The sequence below is a fragment of the Terrapene carolina genome, unplaced genomic scaffold (assembly GCF_002925995.2).
Source record: "Terrapene carolina triunguis isolate 2854851 unplaced genomic scaffold, T_m_triunguis-2.0 Scaffold210, whole genome shotgun sequence".
Classification (NCBI taxonomy): Eukaryota; Metazoa; Chordata; order Testudines; family Emydidae; genus Terrapene; species Terrapene triunguis.
In genome coordinates this window covers 17,239,427-17,259,400 of record NW_020664561.1, presented here as the reverse complement: position 1 = coordinate 17,259,400, position 19,974 = coordinate 17,239,427, and the positions used below count along the sequence as shown (strand labels likewise).

Sequence of the window (19,974 nt, the reverse complement as noted above, 5' to 3'; positions counted from 1 at the left end):
GGGCGGCCAGAGCGCCGGGGGGAGGGCGGCGAGCCCGGCTGTGGCCCCGCTCTCCCCGGCGGCCGGAGCGCCGCGCCGCCCCCCTCCAGGTGCCGCCCCAAGCACCAGCTTGGGTGCCTGGTGCCTGGAGCCGGCCCTGAGCGCAATAAAAGTCAATGGGAGATGGGTGCCTTTGTGCCTTCACATGCTCCGCCTCAATCGTCTATGGACTCAAAGTAGTTAGGGATTAGGGAGGAGGGGAAACTAATAGATAACCAGAGTCCATTCCCTCCATTAACACTGGATACTGTCCTCAGCTTGAGAATTTAACTGATGCTATTCTTGACTCAAGGACAAATGCCAAGTTATACATTTCCAAGGTGGAGCTGTATACGGATATACAAAAAACAGAAACTGCTATTGGATGGCCAAAGTGAATGCACATCAGAAATGGGGGGGGGGTCTTCAAACCAGTGAAGAAAAAAGGAAAGGGGGATGGAATTTCACTAACAGGGTGAAATCCTTGTTCTATTGAAGTCAATGGCAAACCTCCCATTGATTTAAATGAGGCCAAGATTTCATCTCTCTCTTTTTCTTAGTCTGCAAATCCCAGGAAAGTCAGTTTGGCCCATAGAGTGGTAAATTAATCCCACTATCTAATCTCTGGTCTAATCTCTCTAGTAGTTATCTCAGTCCCAGTCCATTTCATGAGCTGCGTGAATAAAACAGCAGCAGTAACCAAAATCATTGATCAATTTATACATCTCACTGATGACACTTCTTAAACCCATGACAGGAAAGTGCTGTACATTATCTGAAGTATGATTTCAACATGCTATCCAACATGCTAATCATAGTTTACTTAAATATTAAATCAACCAGGGCAAGATTGTGCAATTATTACCCACAGGGACTAGTGCCTTTCTCTTCATTTAAATGGCATTACTTGCAGAATAAGGTATTGCAAATAAGGGTGGAAGAATGTGGCTCTACTGCATTTTATAACAGTGTGTGATTCTTTTGATGAAAGCAAAAAAATGTTTTAATTTGGATTTTATTAATTTCAATGTTTGCTTCCTGTATGTACACTGAGACATTTTGATATTTACAGTGGTTAGGAAGATTTTAAGGATGGATGCAGGGAAAACAAATTTTATAGTTTACTTATTTATACTTTACATGGGAATTTTAACACACTCTGCAAGTTTTAAGTCAATATTGAAATAAATCAGCAATGAACCCCACTTTTGCTTCTTAGATCTAAAACACATAGCCAGTGGAAATGGCTGCACCCAATAATTGCAAAACTTTGGATGTCATCTTTGACCTTCCACTCTATACAAAAGATTGGATTTTAATTCAGTAAAAGAAGATTAACTGATTAGTGTTTGTACAGCACTTTTCAGATGTAAAGCACCGTATAAGTTCTAGGTATTAATAATTCCAACCACAGGTATTTATTGGCATTATCATTCTTTGTCATTCTGTACAAGGGATAGGTTTCTGTCAAAGAACAACAAAACTAAAGTGAAGAATTAGGACATGCCTGTTTTACTAAACCAACACTGATAGAGCAGTTGCTTTGAACAGTAGAGCTATATTAGTATATTACTCAGCACTTAGAGTGTGCTTTAAACTTTGAAAGCTCCTTGCAAACATTAGCTAATTGATCTATAAAGGCAAATCTCAACAGGCTGAGCAGAGGGGAGTTCCAGGTGCAAGCCCATAAGAGGAAAACTATTTAAGGATGCTCCCAAACCATCACTGGTCAGCAAGTCTATTAACCAGTGTAATGGCAGGAGCAGGAGGGAAAGGCTGAATCTCCTTCAGGACACAGCAAACTCTAAAAGGCTGCTCTTTGAAGTGTTCAACAAAGAAAAGACTGGTCATCACTTACATTCCCTCTGTATTTAAATCCACAGCCATCATGGGAATCACAGAATTCATGATATAGCGCTTATGGGAAGTGACCCATTGCTGCATGCAGAAAACTCCCACTAATTTTAATAGCCTATACCCCAATGTATCAAAGAGAGTATAGAGCTTAGAGTCATGCCTGATTGTGGTACCTCTTCCCTTGTGGAGAATTGGTTTTGAAGGGATTCTTCTTATCTAAAACTACTCTCCCTCCTATGTTGGCTTGTTACTTGATGTAATTAAAGACCATGTCAGTGGCAGAGAAAAATAATCTTTGCCCTAGGAGAGAGGACTCCTGCTGCTGCATAAATGCCTATTGCCTGTATGATCACCTCCTCATTTCCAGCAACACAAATCTAGAACAGAGCTATAGCATGGGCCTGTGTAGAAAGGAAGCGGGTAAGAAATATAGCACGTCCCAACCACACCTTATTAACCACTTTGCCCACTTTGAAAAATAACTGGGTGGCCTAGGGCCGTGCAAAGAAGTAGCTGTTGCTATGAGAGGAGCAGCTCGGCTCCATGCATTTGGTTTCAGTTCATTCAACCAGTGTAAAATATGTGTCGAGTGCAGCCTTGCATATTAGTTCTATAGACATAGTAGAAGACAAGTTTATTGCCAGTCTTTCCCCACCCCCAACTCCTCAAAACCAGAAAAGGGAGAGAGGAATACAAGAGGCTTTTCCGCTATTCAAGGAAAGGTGAAGTGCAATTCTAAATATGTAACCTCCCCACTTGTAAGGCTTTGCTACAACTGCTTTTGTGCAATGCAATTTTCATAAAGGCTTATATGGAAATATGCAAGGAACATACACTGTGAAAAGCAGACACGCCCAAGTTACAAGTTTTCACCTAGATCAATGGGACCTGAGGGAAGAGAAACAGAGAAGGAAATGCAGGACTTGGGGGTGGAGGGAAAAAACGCCTCTGCAATATTGTGGCGAGCAAAGGGACAGCAGCAATTGGGAAACAAGCTTGCCAGCAATCAGGGAATACAGAACAGCCAATCAAAAGTGTCCCTATTTCCCTATCTGTCAGATGCTAGTTGCTATGCTTTCTGGACACTGTACACAAAGCTGACCAAACACCAGAATTTGTGTGCCACTGGAAATTGTGAGATTTCACATTCCCTGCAAAAGTCTATCACATTCTGCTAATGCTAAAAGAAAAAGACAGCTCCCTAACCTAAACCCATATATGTGCTGTAAGGACAGTCTTCATTTCAGTATCATCAGCCAGCCAATGTGCAGAGACCAAATAATTGTCATTAGGTTTAATTGCTGGTAACAAAAAATGATCCTTAGACACTAATGGCCAGATTTACAAAGGAATTTAGGTCCCTAAAAATGCAGATAGGTGCCTGGTGGGATTTACACATATGCCTAAACAGATTAGGTGCCTAATTCCCAGTGAAAGCCATTGAAGTTAGGCGCTAGTCCATTTAGACAGTTTTGTAAAGCTCACTGTGTGCAATCTGTATCTTTAGACACCTAAATACCTTATAAATCTGACCCTAATGACTTGGTTTTCAGAAGTGCTGAGCACCCACAGCACCAGCTGTAGTCAATGGGACTTGCAGGTGCTTATCTCCTCTGAAAAAAACAGACTGCAAAGACCCAGTCATGCAAGTGTACTCAGCAGAGTGCAAGCACCTTGTAGGAGGTGCCCAGCACTTTGCAGTATAAAGCCCTAAGTGTCAGAACCAGGATGTGGGCAGTCTTATGGTTAGAGCCAGAGCCCAGTCTTGTGGTTAGAGCAAGGGACAGGAGTCAAGCCAAGGGTCAGAGCTGGGGTCAGAAACCACCAACCGAGGGGTTCTCAAACTGGGAGTTGGGACCCCTCAGGGGGTCGTGAAGTTATTACATGGGGGGTCACGAGCTGTCAGCCTCCACCCCAAACCCCACTTTGCATCCAGCATTTATAATGGTGTTAATATATATAAAAATTTATAATTTATAAGGGGGGGGGGTCACACTCAGAGGCTTGCTATTTGAAAGGGGTCACCAGTACAAAAGTTTGAGAATCACTGCACTAACCAGAGCCCAGGCTCAGAGCCAGCATCAGGGGTCAGGAAAGGGAGCAGAGCTGGGGCAGACTGGAGGAGGAGCAATGCTGAACTGGCTAACCCAGGCTCAGCTGAGAGGGAACTCAACCCCGTGGTTCCTGACACTAAAAATACAATAATACCAACAGAGAAAGAGCTGATGGATCTCTGATCTAACAGAAGTAGTAACTTTCTTTTAGGTGTGTTTTGTTAAGGATTCAGAAAGAAAAGAACCGAAAACTATGTTACAGGCTGTTTAATGAAAGTGTCAATAAAGATTAAAAGCCAAGGTTTTGATCCTGAAATGTGCTCCATCCAGGTAGATCCCTGTGCCAATGTAGAGCGCTACTGACTTCAATGGGGCTCCATGAGCATGAAACTTATTGCAGGATAAACCTAAAAAATTAACTTACAACTTTGAGAGATGGCAAAATCAGCCTCATCCCATATCATGAATCTGCTGGGACTAAAAGATGTTTATTTGTACTTTTACTAAACTTTGAATTGTACCCTTCATCCTATTCTTTATTTTCATGTCTTTCAGAAAGATAGGAATAGGATTGCAAAGGTAATACTGATCTGGCTGCTCAGGTTGTAATTATTTACAGAAGCATTTCAAACCTACATCGCGGGAAGTGGCCAAGTTCTTGCTGTTTTCTGCTCCTAGAAGAGTTTTCATTTTGTGCATGATATTCTCCCTCCGCTGCTGTCGAAACATCTTCTCCTGATCACACAGAGCCATGCTGAACCGGAGGTCAGTTGAAGAGCTGTTTTGCAAAACAGACAGACTGTGAACCCCAAAACAGATAAACAAAATTTCACCTACGATCCCATAGACTTTAATGGGAACAGGAACAAGTGCTAATGGTTTACATTATAAACAATAAAATACAAAGTACTAGATAAATTGCATAATCATACTATAATGTACCACATTCCATGAAGTCATTCTAAGGGGGAAGAATGGTCACAGTGTCTCTTTAGCAAATATGAATCCTCCCAGTATTCAACTCATTTTATCTGGCAGGACTGCAGCTCACAGACTAGTGAACACATGAAAGAGAAGACATAAAATATTCAGCTGCTAGTAATGTATTCTGTGGCCTTTTTTAAAAAATAGTAAAGTTAACACTTATAAAAAGGTTCTAGATTCACAGCCCAGGAACTTGAATTCTCTGCTTATCCACAGATCAAAGACAGTATGAACAACTGCAGTGAATGCTTCTTTGCATAACCCCACCAGCACACATTAATGTTGACTTAGAGGTGCTGTGTCAAGTAGTGAGATGATAATTCAATCTCCATGGACACTCAGACCTTGGCCTCTCTCCTGAGATTGTCATTGAGTGACAAATGTGGTAGCAAACTCAGCAGGACTTGCACCAATGTAGTTTAGGCCAGAAGTGGATCCCCAATGTAGCCAGCAGGGCCTAATTTTTGTATTGGGATTTTCTTGGGATTCCACAGACTGGGCTCCTACTTTCCACTACATATAGTGCAGGCAGGGTAAGAAGTTTCATCTGCCATTTGACCAGGGATGGTTAAGACTCAGGGCTGGTCTATACTTAGCCGCTAGTTCAGCGGCTGGAAATCGAACTTCCTGGTTCGATTTATCGCGTCTGGTCTGGACGCGATAAATCGAACCAGGAAGTGCTCGCCGTCGACTGCGGTACTCCAGCTCAACGAGAGGAGTACCGCGGAGTCGACGGGGAGCCTGCCTGCCGCGTGTGGACCGCGTCTGAACCGCGGTAAGTTCGAAGTAAGGTATGTCGAATTCAGCTACGTTATTCACTTAGCTGAATTTGCGTACCTTACTTCGACTTGGGGGGTAAGTGTAGACCAAGCCTCACTGATCTTGTACACCACTCTGAGGGTGTGATCCCCAATACTCCCGCTGTACTTTTTATTGCATGACTGTTTATCACTTTATCATGCCCTTAACTTTGACTTTGTGAGTAGTGCCACTGAATTCAATGAGACCACTCATTGAAAGTTAAGCACGTACTTCAGTGTTTTGGTGCATCAGGGCTACAGGCTGTATGTTGGGAAAGGGGTGTTGGGGGGACCTGGCAAAAATCTTTGCTCGCATATACCTCACTGAAAGTGAGCCATTATGAAAGATGAGCTAAACAACTGGGGTATTTTGACAACTTAGTTACTAGACAGCACATCCAAGGTTTCTTTTTGACAAACATACAGACCTGTGAACATGTAACATCTTACATAAAGTGGGAATATACATCAAAAGACATTGAATCAAACTATTATGCAGTCAGATGAACAGAATGAGTAAAGAAGAAAAAAGATTGCCTAGAAGCAAGGCACCACCAAAATGCATATATTGGTATAATTCAGAGAGCAGTGACTGTTGTACTGTACAGCACAATTGAAAGAAATTCAAGATTTCTGAGTTTCATCAGTTAAATTAAACAGCACATTTCATATGTGTTCGATGAAAATTACAGACATGAAAAATACAGCAACCAGACTGGCTAAAAGCAATGCCCTGGCCTTGGATTTAGGAATACAGTGGACTGAATGTTGCTGTCATTTACATCTCTGCAGTCTCTCTACAACCAGTGGGGTTTCCAGAGTGTAGCTGGGAACATAATTTGGCCTCTTGTGCCATTTTGTTAAGATATCCTAATATAGTCTATAATTGCAACACGACATGGCTATGAGGCTTGTATTGAGTTAACATCATAAGCATGAATTAATCACACCTTGTTGTGTCTAAATGTATAAGCCACAGGAGTTCTAGGAGTGGCCCAGTGGACCACACACAGATGCACATCTGCTGGCATAAAGAATAAGATGAAACAAACCCTGGGGGCTGTTTTCCACAGCCCCTTAACCATAAGGAGTTATATTTAATATAGTGATGGTGCCTGAAATAACTACTATAGTTACAGAAGAAAATTAGTCGATTTTTAAGTTCTCTGTTTTCAGTTGCTCATAACTTTTAGATTGAAAATTTTGATGCCTGACCTATTCCTCAAAATATGTTGTTTCTCTGAAGAGAGGAGAAACCACACATGATAAAAATTAGTCGTATCACTTAATGCACTAATGGGTGGTGTTCAGATACTACAGTGATGAGGATGGTATAAGAATTTAAATAGATTAGGATTAAATAGAATTCGCTCCTCTCCCAAATATATTTATTTGACTAAATAACTTCAGACATTCTTGAAAAATGAGAAGTGAATTTGGGGCAGGAACCATCTTTCTGTTCTGCATTGGTACAGTACCTAGTACAATAGGGCCCTGGACCATGATTAGGGCTCCTAGGTGCTACAGTCATACAAATAATTTTTCCTCACTTTCAAAAAATATTATGACCACATTTTTCTTCAGAGGGATCATTCAAAAAAATAGTTGATCTATAAAACCAGGTCTGTAAATAGCCTTCATTGAAGAATTATTTCTTACTTTGTTATGTGCGGGGATGAGGAATGACTTTAAAATAAAGATTTTGACATGAAAATTTGAAGGTGCGCACTAGAGCATTTCATTATTTGCTTACCCTGCAAAGACTTATGCATGTGCTTACCTTTGCACATGGGGCTAAATCCTGGCACCATTGAAGTCAATGACAGCCTTGCCATTCACTTCAGTGGGGCCATAGTTTTATTGATAGTGCATAGTTCCATTAAAGTCAGTTTCAGTTACTTCAATGGGAATATCCTCCATGTGCAAAGTTAAGTATAAGCATAAGTCTTTGCAGGATTAAAATCTTAAAGATTGATCTGATGAGCATGCATCCGCAGCTAGATAGCTAAAAGTTGAGATCAGAGTGGAAGATGACTGCAATAAGGATAACTGCAGAGGCTGGCTGCCTACTGAGCTTCTAAAGTTTTGCATAGGAGAGGACCATTGGAAAGGACAGCACTTAGTGGAGGCCCAGGAACAAGGATCTTACAAACTACAGCCTTGCTCCTGCAAACACTTAAACAAGTGCATAATTTTACTTGCATGAATGATCCCATTTAAGTCAACAGCAGACTTACTTTATGGGCGTAACCTTCACTTTTGGATTGTCCTGAGTTTTCAGTGCTTGATATTTCAACCTTAATACTAGTTAATTTTGAATTTAATTTTATATACTTTTGAAAAAAAATTACAAGGAATAGAAAACACATAAATAGGCTGCTCATACAGTCATTCTCTACAGATTTGTTTGGTTAAGTGAGATACTTACCAGACTTCAAGAAACAATTCCAAAATCATTTCTGTGACCTAAACAAGAAACATTTCAAGCTGATTATCTCATTTATAGAGGAAAGAAAACATATGCACTTTGAATATACACTCATCCTCCTCCTTATAAGTTATAAACCCACTTTAAAAAGAGGAAACAATTGACCAGATACGTAAATGGGTTTCCTTAGGAAGAATGAACAGAGTGCTTTCAAAGGTGGTCACACAGTACAGAGACTACAGTTCTCAGTTAACATGAAGAGCATGTGGTGTTAAATCTTGACTTAGTCAAGACCCATTGGAATCATAGAATATCAGGGTTGGAAGGGACCTCAGGAGGTCAGCTAGTCCAACCCCCTGATCAAAGCAGGACCAAACCCCAGATAGATTTTTACCTCAGTTCCCTAAATGGCCCCCTCAAGGATTGTGCTCAGAACCCTGGGTTTAGTAGGCCAATGCTCAAACCACTGAGCTATCACCCCCAATTAGCATTGTCAATAAGCATTGTCTTCCCCCATACATTGCTTTGTGAGTGAGTGTCACCCTTGACCAGGATGCAATTTTTGTTCAGTCCCCACATAATTAAAAATCTTGGCCTCTACTGCCAATAGCAGTACTATCTGTTATTTGCTCCACATGCAGCACCAGTAGGTACTACATCCTGATCTGGATTTGAAGCAATGACACACCGGTAAATGATTTTACTGGTCTGAGACACCAAGTCTACCCTCACAAACAAATATGTTTACAATGTGATTTAAAAGATAAAGTGTCCAAGCCTGCAGCCCTTGCACATGCAGTTATAATAATAATGATAATTTTACAAAATTTTAATTAACTTCTTTAGGCATGCATAAAGACTAAAAGATAAGAGAAGAATTTATCACAGCTGACTGAGTGTCAAAGAGAAAGAATAAGATGTTTTCTGCCTGTTTTGAATAACCAGTCCAACAAAACCTCACTATATATTCAAAGCTAAAAGGACCAATACAAATATTCTTTAATCAAACAGTATTTCTGGTGGGGTTTGAAAGCAAAAAGTTGAAAAAATGTCAATGCCTGATCCTTAAGGATAGATCATGTCTGTTAGGCATGGCTCAGTGTAAGAAGCAGCTGGAACCAGGCGAGCACTAGGAGCAATTCTACCTCCCTGAACTCTCTGACGCACAAGGGAAATATGTCTGCTATTGTACTCTTTTATGAGAAACACTCTCCCACATAGCACCTGCCCCTAGAAGGTGGAGTACCAGTAAGACCTTTAGAAGGCCATAGTGAAAACATGCAGTGATGCACTGACTTTAAGAATGTACACACTGAATATTAAACAGACTCCAAAAGTGAAATGCCAGAGTCAACAGCACTCCGTTCTCTATGACAAATACAAATATTAGGCACAGCTGGTGTATATTAGTTATGCATGTTGAGTTCAACCTGATTTGGAATTCCTCACCATTCTCTCATAAGTAGAGCTGGGAAAAAATTTCTAATGAATAGTTTATTTAATAAAAAAATGCAGCCTTGGTTGTCCCAACACAATCTGTGAAGTTGACACAAAATGGCCAGAGGAGGAGGAGGTACTGCTGCCACCCCCACTGTCCTCCCTGCTAGAATATGGAAGACTTTGGTTTGAACAGACCTGGAACAGACCTGAAACTGATTTCGATTTTTCTGATTTTTTTCAATTTGGTTGGACCCGAACTGATTTTTTTTTTCTTTCTGTTTTTTCAGAACCACCACTGAACTTGAAAAATCCGTTATTTGCACAGCTCTACTCGTAAGGCTCATCATAGTTTGATTTCTTTAAACAAGGCTTTCCCCTACTCATTGTCTAATGTCAAGGAAAATTAGTGAACTAAATGACTCCATCCATAGAAAAAAAAGTATTTGCAATTTGACAACAACTTAACATTAACACAAAATATATAAGGCATATTGTTCTCAATTAATTTCAGATACATCAACCCCTTTCCCTCTCTCTCTCCTCTTTCCTAACTAAATGATGATTCAAGTCTCATTCAAGTAACATGGCAGACCGAGAGACCAATACAGAAGAGTCAACCGAAAAGTAAAAAAGACCAGGTATTAATCAGAGCATTCATAAGACACAAGTACTCAGGTAAGCAATAACTTCCAAAAGAGATGGTGTTAGAATTAAATCAACTCTCAGGCTGCAGTAAATTATACCTTATATACATTTCTTAACTGATTTACCAAAAAGGCCTTAACCAGTTACTTGCTTGAAATCAGCATCAGTGAGGAGAAAGTGAGGTCCTTTTGGAAAAGCTGTCAGGGCATGATAGTACATACATGGATAGCATGTAATCTACTACAAAAGCAATAGCTTCTATGTGATCTAGGAACAAGCAAAACTCCCAGGCTATTATCCAACCAGAATACTGTGTAGCTAAATATAAGAAACCTGAAAAAAGACTTACATTGTGTGCTCTGACTTTCCAAATACCAGATTTCGAGTCAGCTGCTACTGCATTAACATTCATCATCATGTTTGAGACTTTAGCAAAGCAGGCCAAGCTATCGAGATTTGCAACTTACTTCATTAAAAGTAAATGGAACTTCTTTCTTCTCCCCCAGTTTCAGAGAGGATATAAGAAATGTTGATGTGCCAAGAGTCTCATCCATGACATAGTTGGCATCCATTAATGTGATCTACAAAAGATATAAAAAGAGAGCTTTAAAAACAAAAATATAGACTATAGATAGGAACATGTCTAAGCCATTCACTCTGTACTCAGTGACCAGACACAAGCAACAATATTCCTTTGGCACTTAATAGGTTTGGTTTATGACTTAGTAGAAGCTTTTGAGGGTTTGCACTGCACAGATATGAACCACTTACGTAGCACCTTTCATCTGAGACTATCACAGTGCTTTACAAATCTACCACCACCCTTGACAGGGATATTTAGAAGGCGAAAAGTATAACTGGGTTCTCCTTGCCAGGTGGGATAAAATTTTATAGGTGGTGAAACTGATGATATACACAATTTAAAAGCTATATGGCAAAGATCTTACAGCAAGTCAGTGGCAGCAGTGGGAGCAGAACTCAAAAAGTGTCCTAACTCAATAAGAACATAAGAACGGCCATAGTGGGTCAGACCAATGGTCCATATAGCCCAGTATCCTGTCTTCTCACAGTGACCAATGTCAGACACTTCAGAGGGAATGAATAGAACACGGTAATTATCGAGTGATCCATCCCCCATCATCCAGTCCCAGCATCTAGCCATCAGAGGACCATGGGGTTCCATCCCTGACCATTAAACATTAATAGACCTATCTTCCATGAACTTACATAATTCTCTTTTTTTGAACCCAGTTATACTCTTGGCCTTCAAAACATCCTTTGGCGAGGAGTTCCACAAGTTGACTGCATGTTGTATGAAGAAGTACTTTCTTTTGTTTGTATTAAACCTGCTGACTGTTAATTTTATTGGGTGACTCCTGGTTCTTGTGTTATGTGAAGGGGTAAATAACACTTCCTTAAACACGTTCTCCACACCATTCATGATTTTATAGATCTCTATCATATCCCCTTTAGTTGTCTCTTTTCCAAGCTGAACAGTCACAGTCTTTTTAATCTCTCCACATATGGAAGCTGTTCCATACCCCTAATCATTTTTGTTACCCTTCTCTGTACCTTTTCCAATTCTAATATATCTTTCTTGAGATGGGATGACCAGAACTGCATGCAATATTCAAGGTGTGGATGTACCATGGCTTTCTATAGTGGCATTATAATATTTTCTGTCTTAATATCTATCCCTTTCCTAATGGTGATGAACATTCTGTTAGCCTTTTTGACTGCCACTGCATATTGAGTGGATGTTTCCAAAGAACTATCCACAGTGACCCCAAGATCTCTTTCTTGAGTGGTAACAGCTAATTTAGACCCCATCATTTTAGAGGTATAATTGGGATTATGTTTTCCAATAGGCATTACTTTGCATTTATCAACATTAAATAGCATCTGCCATTTTGTTGCCCAGTCATCCAGTTTTGTGAGATCCGTTTGCAATGCTTTGCAGTCTGCTTTGGACTTAACTATCTTGATTAATTTTGTATCATCTGCAAAACTATGTCACCTCAGTGTTTATGCCTTTTTACAGATCATTTATGAATGTTGAACAACACAGGTCCCAATACAGATACGTGGGGAACCCTGTTATTTACTTCTCTCCACTGAAAACTGACCATTTATTCCTGCCTTTTGTTTCCTGTCTTAACCAGTTACTGAACATGAGAAGACCTTCCCTAATTCCTCCTATCCCATGACTGCTTATTTTGTTTAAGATCCAGGGCCAATCAGAAGGGGCCAGGAGGGCCATTTGGCCTGGGCCTCAAGCTTAAAGGGGTCTCCAATTTAGACACTTGTTAATTTTTTGGCATTTGATAAGTTTCACAACTTGTTTTTATGCACATCCGTATTGGACCAAAATGTGACACACTCTCTCAGCTTAGAGCTGCAAATTTAAGCAAATAAGAGATGTGATTTGGTAAAAGACATTTTTTTTGTTAACTGATTGTGACAAGATGGCCAATGTAGTATGGTGGGTCCTGCGCTTTTCTTGGCGGGGGGCTAAGATGCCATCCCTTGCCCCTGCTCTTGGGGCACCGAGGGCCCCACTAGTGGCCCGGGAAGGTGGTAAAGGAGGGAAGTGGGGAGGGGTCTGGTTTTGCTCCTTAATCTGAGCCCCAGCCCCTCTCAACTCTTGCGGGTTCTTACCCTCTTCCCCCTTGGGTGGGGTACCTTCAGTCCTTAAACGCTGGGGGAGGGAGTCTCCCTTCCCTGCTGGGGCAGGGTCTCCCTTACTCCGGTTTTCTGATCTTCCAAGTCTCACAGCACATCTCCAAGCTCCAGTCCGCTCTCCTTCCTCCTTCTCCCCTGACTGCTTGAAGCAGGGGGTTTTATTAGGGTGCTAACAGGGCCTTAATTGACCACAGGTGCTCCAATTAACCTGTAGCAACCCTCCCTAGTCTACAGGGAACCATGCCTTAATTAGCCTAGGGCTTAGATACTTCCCCTCTACCACTCTCCCACTGCTCCCTGGCCCTCCTGTATCACATGATATAGATTTTTTCATATTAAAAAGAGTTTAAAATATTCATAAATATTAATAAAAATATATCAGTTCTGATGGTACAAGATTAGACTGTGATGAATGTGTCCTCTCAGCTCAGCTGATTATATCAACAAACCACTACTAGTGGCTGGTGCTGGATCAAGTGCGTGTTGAGAGAATTGTTACATATCAGTGTCTGTATAGTTTCACGTCTAGTTGATGAAGGAATTATTTATGTGTGAGAATTCCTCATTATTATCTTCATATGGTAGCTAAAAGAGGTGACTGGTTGGTTGGTTAAGCCTTAGCTTGGTAGCCTGGCCATCATCATAGGCTTTTGTAGTCTACAGGCCCAGATTCAAGGTGAAAATTTGTGAGGACAATCTTGTACAGAGAGTTTCATGAGGGCACACATTTGAAATTTTTTGGACATTATCCCTCTGTGTGTATCCGTGTCTGTGTTTACTATATATATGTCATACCTTTGTCTTCAGCTCAGCCTGTTATATTATACCTTGTGTGCTTGAGTTTTGATTCAGTGATAAGGATAAGGATAATAACCGGTCTGACTGTTTCATTTTGTGTTCTTAATTAGTATTCGTCATTTTAAGTCTTTTCAGCCTTTGTGTACATGTTTACAGTAGAAGACTTAAAGTGTAGATAAGCTACTTATTTACAGCAGAATATTTCAAGTGTGGATAGGCTACATATTGACCAGATAGATCACTATTAAGAGGAGATTTGAAAGTGGTGCAAGCAACTGAGTGAAGCAGCAGCTAAGAGCTCAAAGTCAATAACTTCATTTCTCAAAACACTGGAAAACACACCTTACCCAACAAACAATGCTACAGATAATGAAAGCTCCACAACTGCAACAAGTAATATTTCAATGCTAATATCTGAACATGAGGACAGTAGTCAAGAACGAGATGTTCCAACAGTAACAGATGCAGCAGAAGAGACTGTGTACGATCAAGAAACTCAACAGCAATAGGAAGTTGTAGATTTTACGCAGCAAGAGCAATTCATGAGCACTACAGGTTTGACTGTGACTGACATTGGAATTACTGACAAGAACAATGCAGCCCAAATGCAATCTCTTCTTCAAATTAGTTGTTTTCAAATTCCAAGTAACATTCCACAAGATGCTGATAATCATGTTTTCCCTACTTGTCTGCTGACAAAAACTCTTCCCAATGGTCAGACCTGCACAAGAGACTGGTTATGCTGGAGTACAGAAAAACAATCTCTGTACTGTGCACCTTGCTTCATTTTGAACAAAAGTGCTGCAAATGCATCGGTTCTCTCTGATCAATCAGGATGGAGCATCAACAGAGGTTGGAGAAAGTTGAAAGACTGAATACCATCATATGAGAGTTCAACAACACACAAAGAAAACTATGTTGCATGGAAATCAGCCAGTACGGCAGCATCAACTGAAAGTTCAGCTGAGATTTTAGTCTTTACTGAACTCGCTACAGAAACTATTAACTGGAAAAAACTTCTTGAGTGCATCCTGAATGTCATCCTTTTTCTTTCTGAGCGGGGAATGGCTTTCTTTGGTTCCAGTCAACGTATTGGTGATTGTGCAAATGGAAACTTTCTAGGCATAGTTGAGCTCCTCAGCAAATATGACCCACTTTTATCAGAGCATGTTAAATGTGTTCGAGAATTGCAAGAGACTCAAAAGTGCATGCAAGTCCATTATTTCTCCACCCACATACAAAACGAGTTTATTGAGCTATGTGGGTCATTCGTACAAACAACAATTCTCGATGAGATTCAAAATGCCAGGTATTTTTCAATCATTGTTGATGCCACTCCAGATTGTTCTCACAAGGAACAGACTACTATGATTATTTGATATATTAAAGATTGTAGACAGCTCAAAATTTTCAATTTAAGAAAGGTTTATTTTGTTTGATAATTTCATGAGAAAAACTGGAAAATAAATTGCTGCTCAAGTACTAGCAATTCTAGAAGGTTTTAAGTTAGACTTTCAAGTCTGCATTGGTCAAGCCTATGACAATGGATCTAATATGGCTGGGAAGTCCAAAGGTGCACAAGCAGTTCTGCTTCAGCATAATTCAAACTGTATTTTCTCCAGCTGTGGAAACCACACACTAAACCTTGTATGTGTTGACTGTGCTGAATCATGCAAGGAGCCAATTACTTACTTTGGAACTGTTCAGCAAATGTACAATCCCTTCAGTAGCAGTCCACAAAGGTGGGAAATTCTGAAGCAATATCTTCCTGTTTCACTGCATGGGATGTCCAAAACTAGATGGTCTGCACGGATTGATGGTGTTCAATCAGTTGCGCAGCATTTGAATTCAGTGAGAAAGGCTTTAAATGAGCTTGAATCTCTCAATCTCACTGCACAGGCTCGAACTGAACTTCAGTCTATTCAGAAGCACATGTCCAAATTCGAATGCATTCTGATGTCATCTTTGTGGATGAAGCTACTTACAATGATCTACCAAACTAATCTGATAATTGAAGCACACAATGCTACACTTGATGTTGAGAGGGATAACATTGAAAGTCTTATCAATTACATTCAATAGATTTGCAAACAATGGGATGCAATCCTGACTGAGTCCAAATTCGTAACACAGAATATTGGCATTTCATCTGAATTCTCCCCCAATCACAATTTACCTCCTGAATCTGATGCTGAGCAGCATTATAGGATCAATGTCTTCCTTGTCATCATTGACTCTATTCAATCAGGTTTTACAAATTGATTTGAGTCACTGCAACTAATTTGTATCCTTTTGGGGTTTCTTTGGCAGTTCAACAGACTGAATAATGAAGATCTACTTTCTGCAGTTGAACAATTTCAGCAACAGTACAACAAAGAAATCTCAAAAGATCTCAGTGACAAGATCATTTTCCTCAAACGAATATATTCCGCGAACTTAAAATTGGATTGCAAGCCAAAGGAATTGCTTCAAGAAATACTTGAAGTTGGACTCTCTGGGGTGTTTCCTAATATCACAATTGCATTGTGTATTTTTGTCAATTTGCCTGCATCGGTAGCTTCAGGTGAATGCACCTTCAACGTGTTGAAACAGGTAAAGAACTATCACCATTCAACTAAGGGACAAGAGCATTTGAATGGGCTCGCCATGCTTAATATCCAGGGCCGGGTCTGGCTTTTTGGCCGCCCCAAGCAAAAAAAAACACAGCAAAGCAAAAAACAAAAACAAAAACCTGCTGCGCTGCCAGAGCCAGGGTGCAGGGGGACTCCCTGCAGATGTGCCCCGGCTAGCAGGGGGAGGGGGAGGGAGCGGGGGGAGAGAGAGAGAGAAGGGGGGTGGCCAGGGCTTCAGCAGGGCGCTGCCACGCAACCCCCCCGCCGTGCCCCCTGCCGGGAGGGCTCCGCACCACTCTGGTCGGCTGGGAGGGAAGGACACGGGCTGCCCTGCCGGGCTTGCTGCAGGGCGCTCCCATCCTCCACGCCGCTGCCCCCTACAGGGTGGCCGGAGCGGAACAAAAACAAAAAAACCAAAAAAAAAAGCAGCCGTGCCGCCCTAGGATTAGGCGGAATGCCACCTCCTACAAGCTGCCGCCCCAAGCACCAGTTTGCTCGGCTGGTGCCTGGAGCCGGCCCTGTTTATCAACTGTGACATTGCATGAAAGCTAGATTTTTCCTCAATAATTAGTGCATTTGCAAAGAAAAAGGCTAGAAAAGCATTTGTTACATAAAAAAATATTGAAATTATGTCTCACTCTTTTTTTGGTGCATTATTTTGTTTTCATGTGTTGTCATTTTTTATTTTTATTATGGTTAGGGGCCTCAAAACCTGAAAGTGGCCCAGGCCTCTCTGTACCTCTGAGAGTGCCTGTTAAGAGCCTTTGGTGAGGGACCTTGTCAAAGGCTTTTGGAAAGTTCAAGTACATTATATCTACTGGATCACCCTTGTCCACGTTTATTGACTCCCTCAAAGAATTCTAATAGATTTGTAAAGTGAAGTCATTCCTTGCCAAAGTCATGTTGACTCTTTCCCAACAAACCATGTTCCTCTGTGTCTCTGATAATTCTGCTCTTTACTATTGTTCCAATCAATTTTCCTGGTACTGAAGTTAGGTTTACCAGCCTCTAATTGCCAGGATTGCCTCTGGAGCCTTTTTAAAAATTGGCATTACATTAGCTATCCTCCAGTCATCTGGTCATTAAACAATAGGTTATAAACCACATATAGCAATTCTGCAATTTCACATTTGAGTTCCTTCAGAACTCTTGGGTGAATATCATCTAGTCCTGGTTTCATACTACAGTTAAATTTATCAGTTTGTTCCAAAACCTCCTCTATCGGCACCTCAGTCTGGAACACTGCCTCAGCTTTGCACCTAAAAAGAATGACTTGTGTGTGGGAATCTCCCTCAATTCCTCTGCAATGGAGACTAGTGCAAAAAAAATGCATTTAGCTTCTCTGCAACAGCCTTGTCAGTGGCCCCACTGATTGTTTGTCAGGCTTCCTGATTCTGATGTAATTTAAAAAAAAATTGCTGTAAGTTTTTGTGTTTCTTTTGTTAGTTGCTCTTCAATTCTTTTTTGGCCTGTCTAATTCTATTTTTGCACTTGACTTGCCAGAATTAAATCCTATTGAAGAAAACACAAAGGAGGACAGACGTCCAAATTTTAAAGGATCCCTTTTTGCCTCTAAATGCCTCTTTTGCATTGTTTTTTTAGTACTCTTACTAATTTGGGGGAGGGGGTATACATTTAATCTGACCCTCTATTATGGTGTTTTGAAAAAGTTTCCATGCTGCTTGCAGACATTTCAATCTTGCAACTGTTCCTTTTAATTTATGTTTAACTTGCTTCCTCATTTGTGTATAGTTCCCCCTTTTTAAGTTAAATGCTACTGTGGGGGGCTTCTTTGGTATTTCTCCTCACACAAGGATGTTAAATTTAATTACATTATGGTTGCTATTACCAAGCGGTTCAGCTATATTTACTTCTTGGACCAGATCCTGTGCACCATTTAGGACGAAATCAAGAATTGCCTCTCTCCTTGTGGGTTCCAGGATTAGTGGCTCCAAGAAGCAGTCATTAATAGTGTCTAGAAATTTTATCTCAGCATCCCGTCCTGAGGTGACATGTGCCCAGTCAATATGGGGATCATTGAAATCCCCCATTATTATTGGGATTTCTGTTTTTGTAGCCTCTCTAATCTACCTCAGCATTTCATAATCACTATCACCATCCTGGTCAGGGGGTTTGTAGTATATTCCTACTGCTATACTCCTATTATTCAAGCATGGAATTTCTATCCACAGAGATTCTATGGTACAGTTTGATTCATTTAACATTTTTAATATATTTGACTCTGTGCTTTCTTTCACATATAGTGCCACTCCCTCACCAGCACGACCAACTCTGTCATTCCTACATATTTTGTACCCCAATATGACTGAGTCCCATTGGTTACCCCTGTTCCACCAAGTTTATGTGATGTCTATTATATCAATATCCTCATTTAATACCAGGCACTCAAGTTCACCCATCTTACTATTTAGTATATTAGTATTTACTATATAACTTTCAGTTCCCTACTCTGTTTAATTACTAGATCACAGTACAGCAATAATTACTTGGCGTAATGCACAAAAATTCCAAACGTGTAAACCTCTACTCTATGTCCAATCAAATCCAAAAATCCATTGGCATATTCTCCATCTCAGCGGGGACCACACCTTTTGGAATGTGAGCTGCATAAGTAAACAACTGAGACTCTGGAAAACACTTTCCCATTCCTATTGTTATACCAGTGTTTGGAAGAAACATAACTCATATTTCTGGAGAGACAGAAGCAAAGGAGCGTGCATCAGATAGAGCCTTCTTATGGTAATATGTTCTTCATCAAGGACATGCTTACATATACACACACACACACACACAGGTAGACGTACCGAAGAACATAGCTGCAATTATTAAAATAATAAATGTTCTCCTATCATTCAGTAAATCTTTCAAGGTTGAAAGAAACCTCTAGATATCAGGAATGGGGTTTTTATCATTGACTTGAATGGGAGCAGAGTTAGGCATGTTTGAACTAGAGCACATGTTTTAGAAAAACATCCAATATCATAATAATGGCCATACTGGGTAAGAGCAATGATACATCTAGCCCAGTTTCCTGTCTTCCAAAAGTGGCCAGTGCCAGACACTTCAGAGGAAATGAAGAAAACAGGACAATTATCGAGTAAACTATCCCCTGCCATCCAGTCTCAGCTTCTGACAGTCATATGTTTAGGTACACGCAAAGCATGTGGTTGCATCCCTGACCATCTTGGCTAATAGCTATTGATGAACCTATCTTTCATGAACTTATCTAATTCTTTTTTTAACCCAAGTGGACTTTTGACCTTCACAACATCTCCTGGCAACAAGTTCACAAGTTGACTGTGCATTGTGTTTTGAAGTACTTCCTTATGTTTGTAATTCTTGATTAAAAATTTTCCAATAGTGGAGAATCCACCAATACCCTTGGTAAATCGTTCCAATGGTTATATTGTTTTCACTGTTTAAAAAAGTAGGCCTTATTTCGACTCTAAATTTGTCTAGCTTTAACTTCCAGCCACTTCATCTTGTTGTACCTTTGTCTGCTAAACTGAAAAGTCCTCTATTATCAAATATTTGTTCCCGATGTACGTACTTCTAAACTGTGATCAAGTCACACATTAACCTCCTCTTTGATAAGGTAAATAGACTGAACTCCTTGAGCCTTTCACTATAAGGCA

At 40.5% G+C, this 19,974-nt stretch overlaps 1 protein-coding gene across 1 annotated transcript in view; it reads right to left on the bottom strand.

The window, feature by feature from the left end:
* LOC112117842 (cytosolic phospholipase A2) overlaps window positions 1-19,974 on the bottom strand; it is a 140,947-nt gene that overhangs the window by 49,153 nt on the left and 71,820 nt on the right. The window contains exons 5-7 of the mRNA XM_026655608.1: window positions 10,694-10,807; window positions 8,142-8,179; window positions 4,562-4,707 (exon numbers count right to left, since the gene is read on the bottom strand). Coding sequence (XP_026511393.1) covers window positions 4,562-4,707; window positions 8,142-8,179; window positions 10,694-10,807 — 298 coding nt within the window. The remainder of the gene's footprint in view (window positions 1-4,561; window positions 4,708-8,141; window positions 8,180-10,693; window positions 10,808-19,974) is intronic.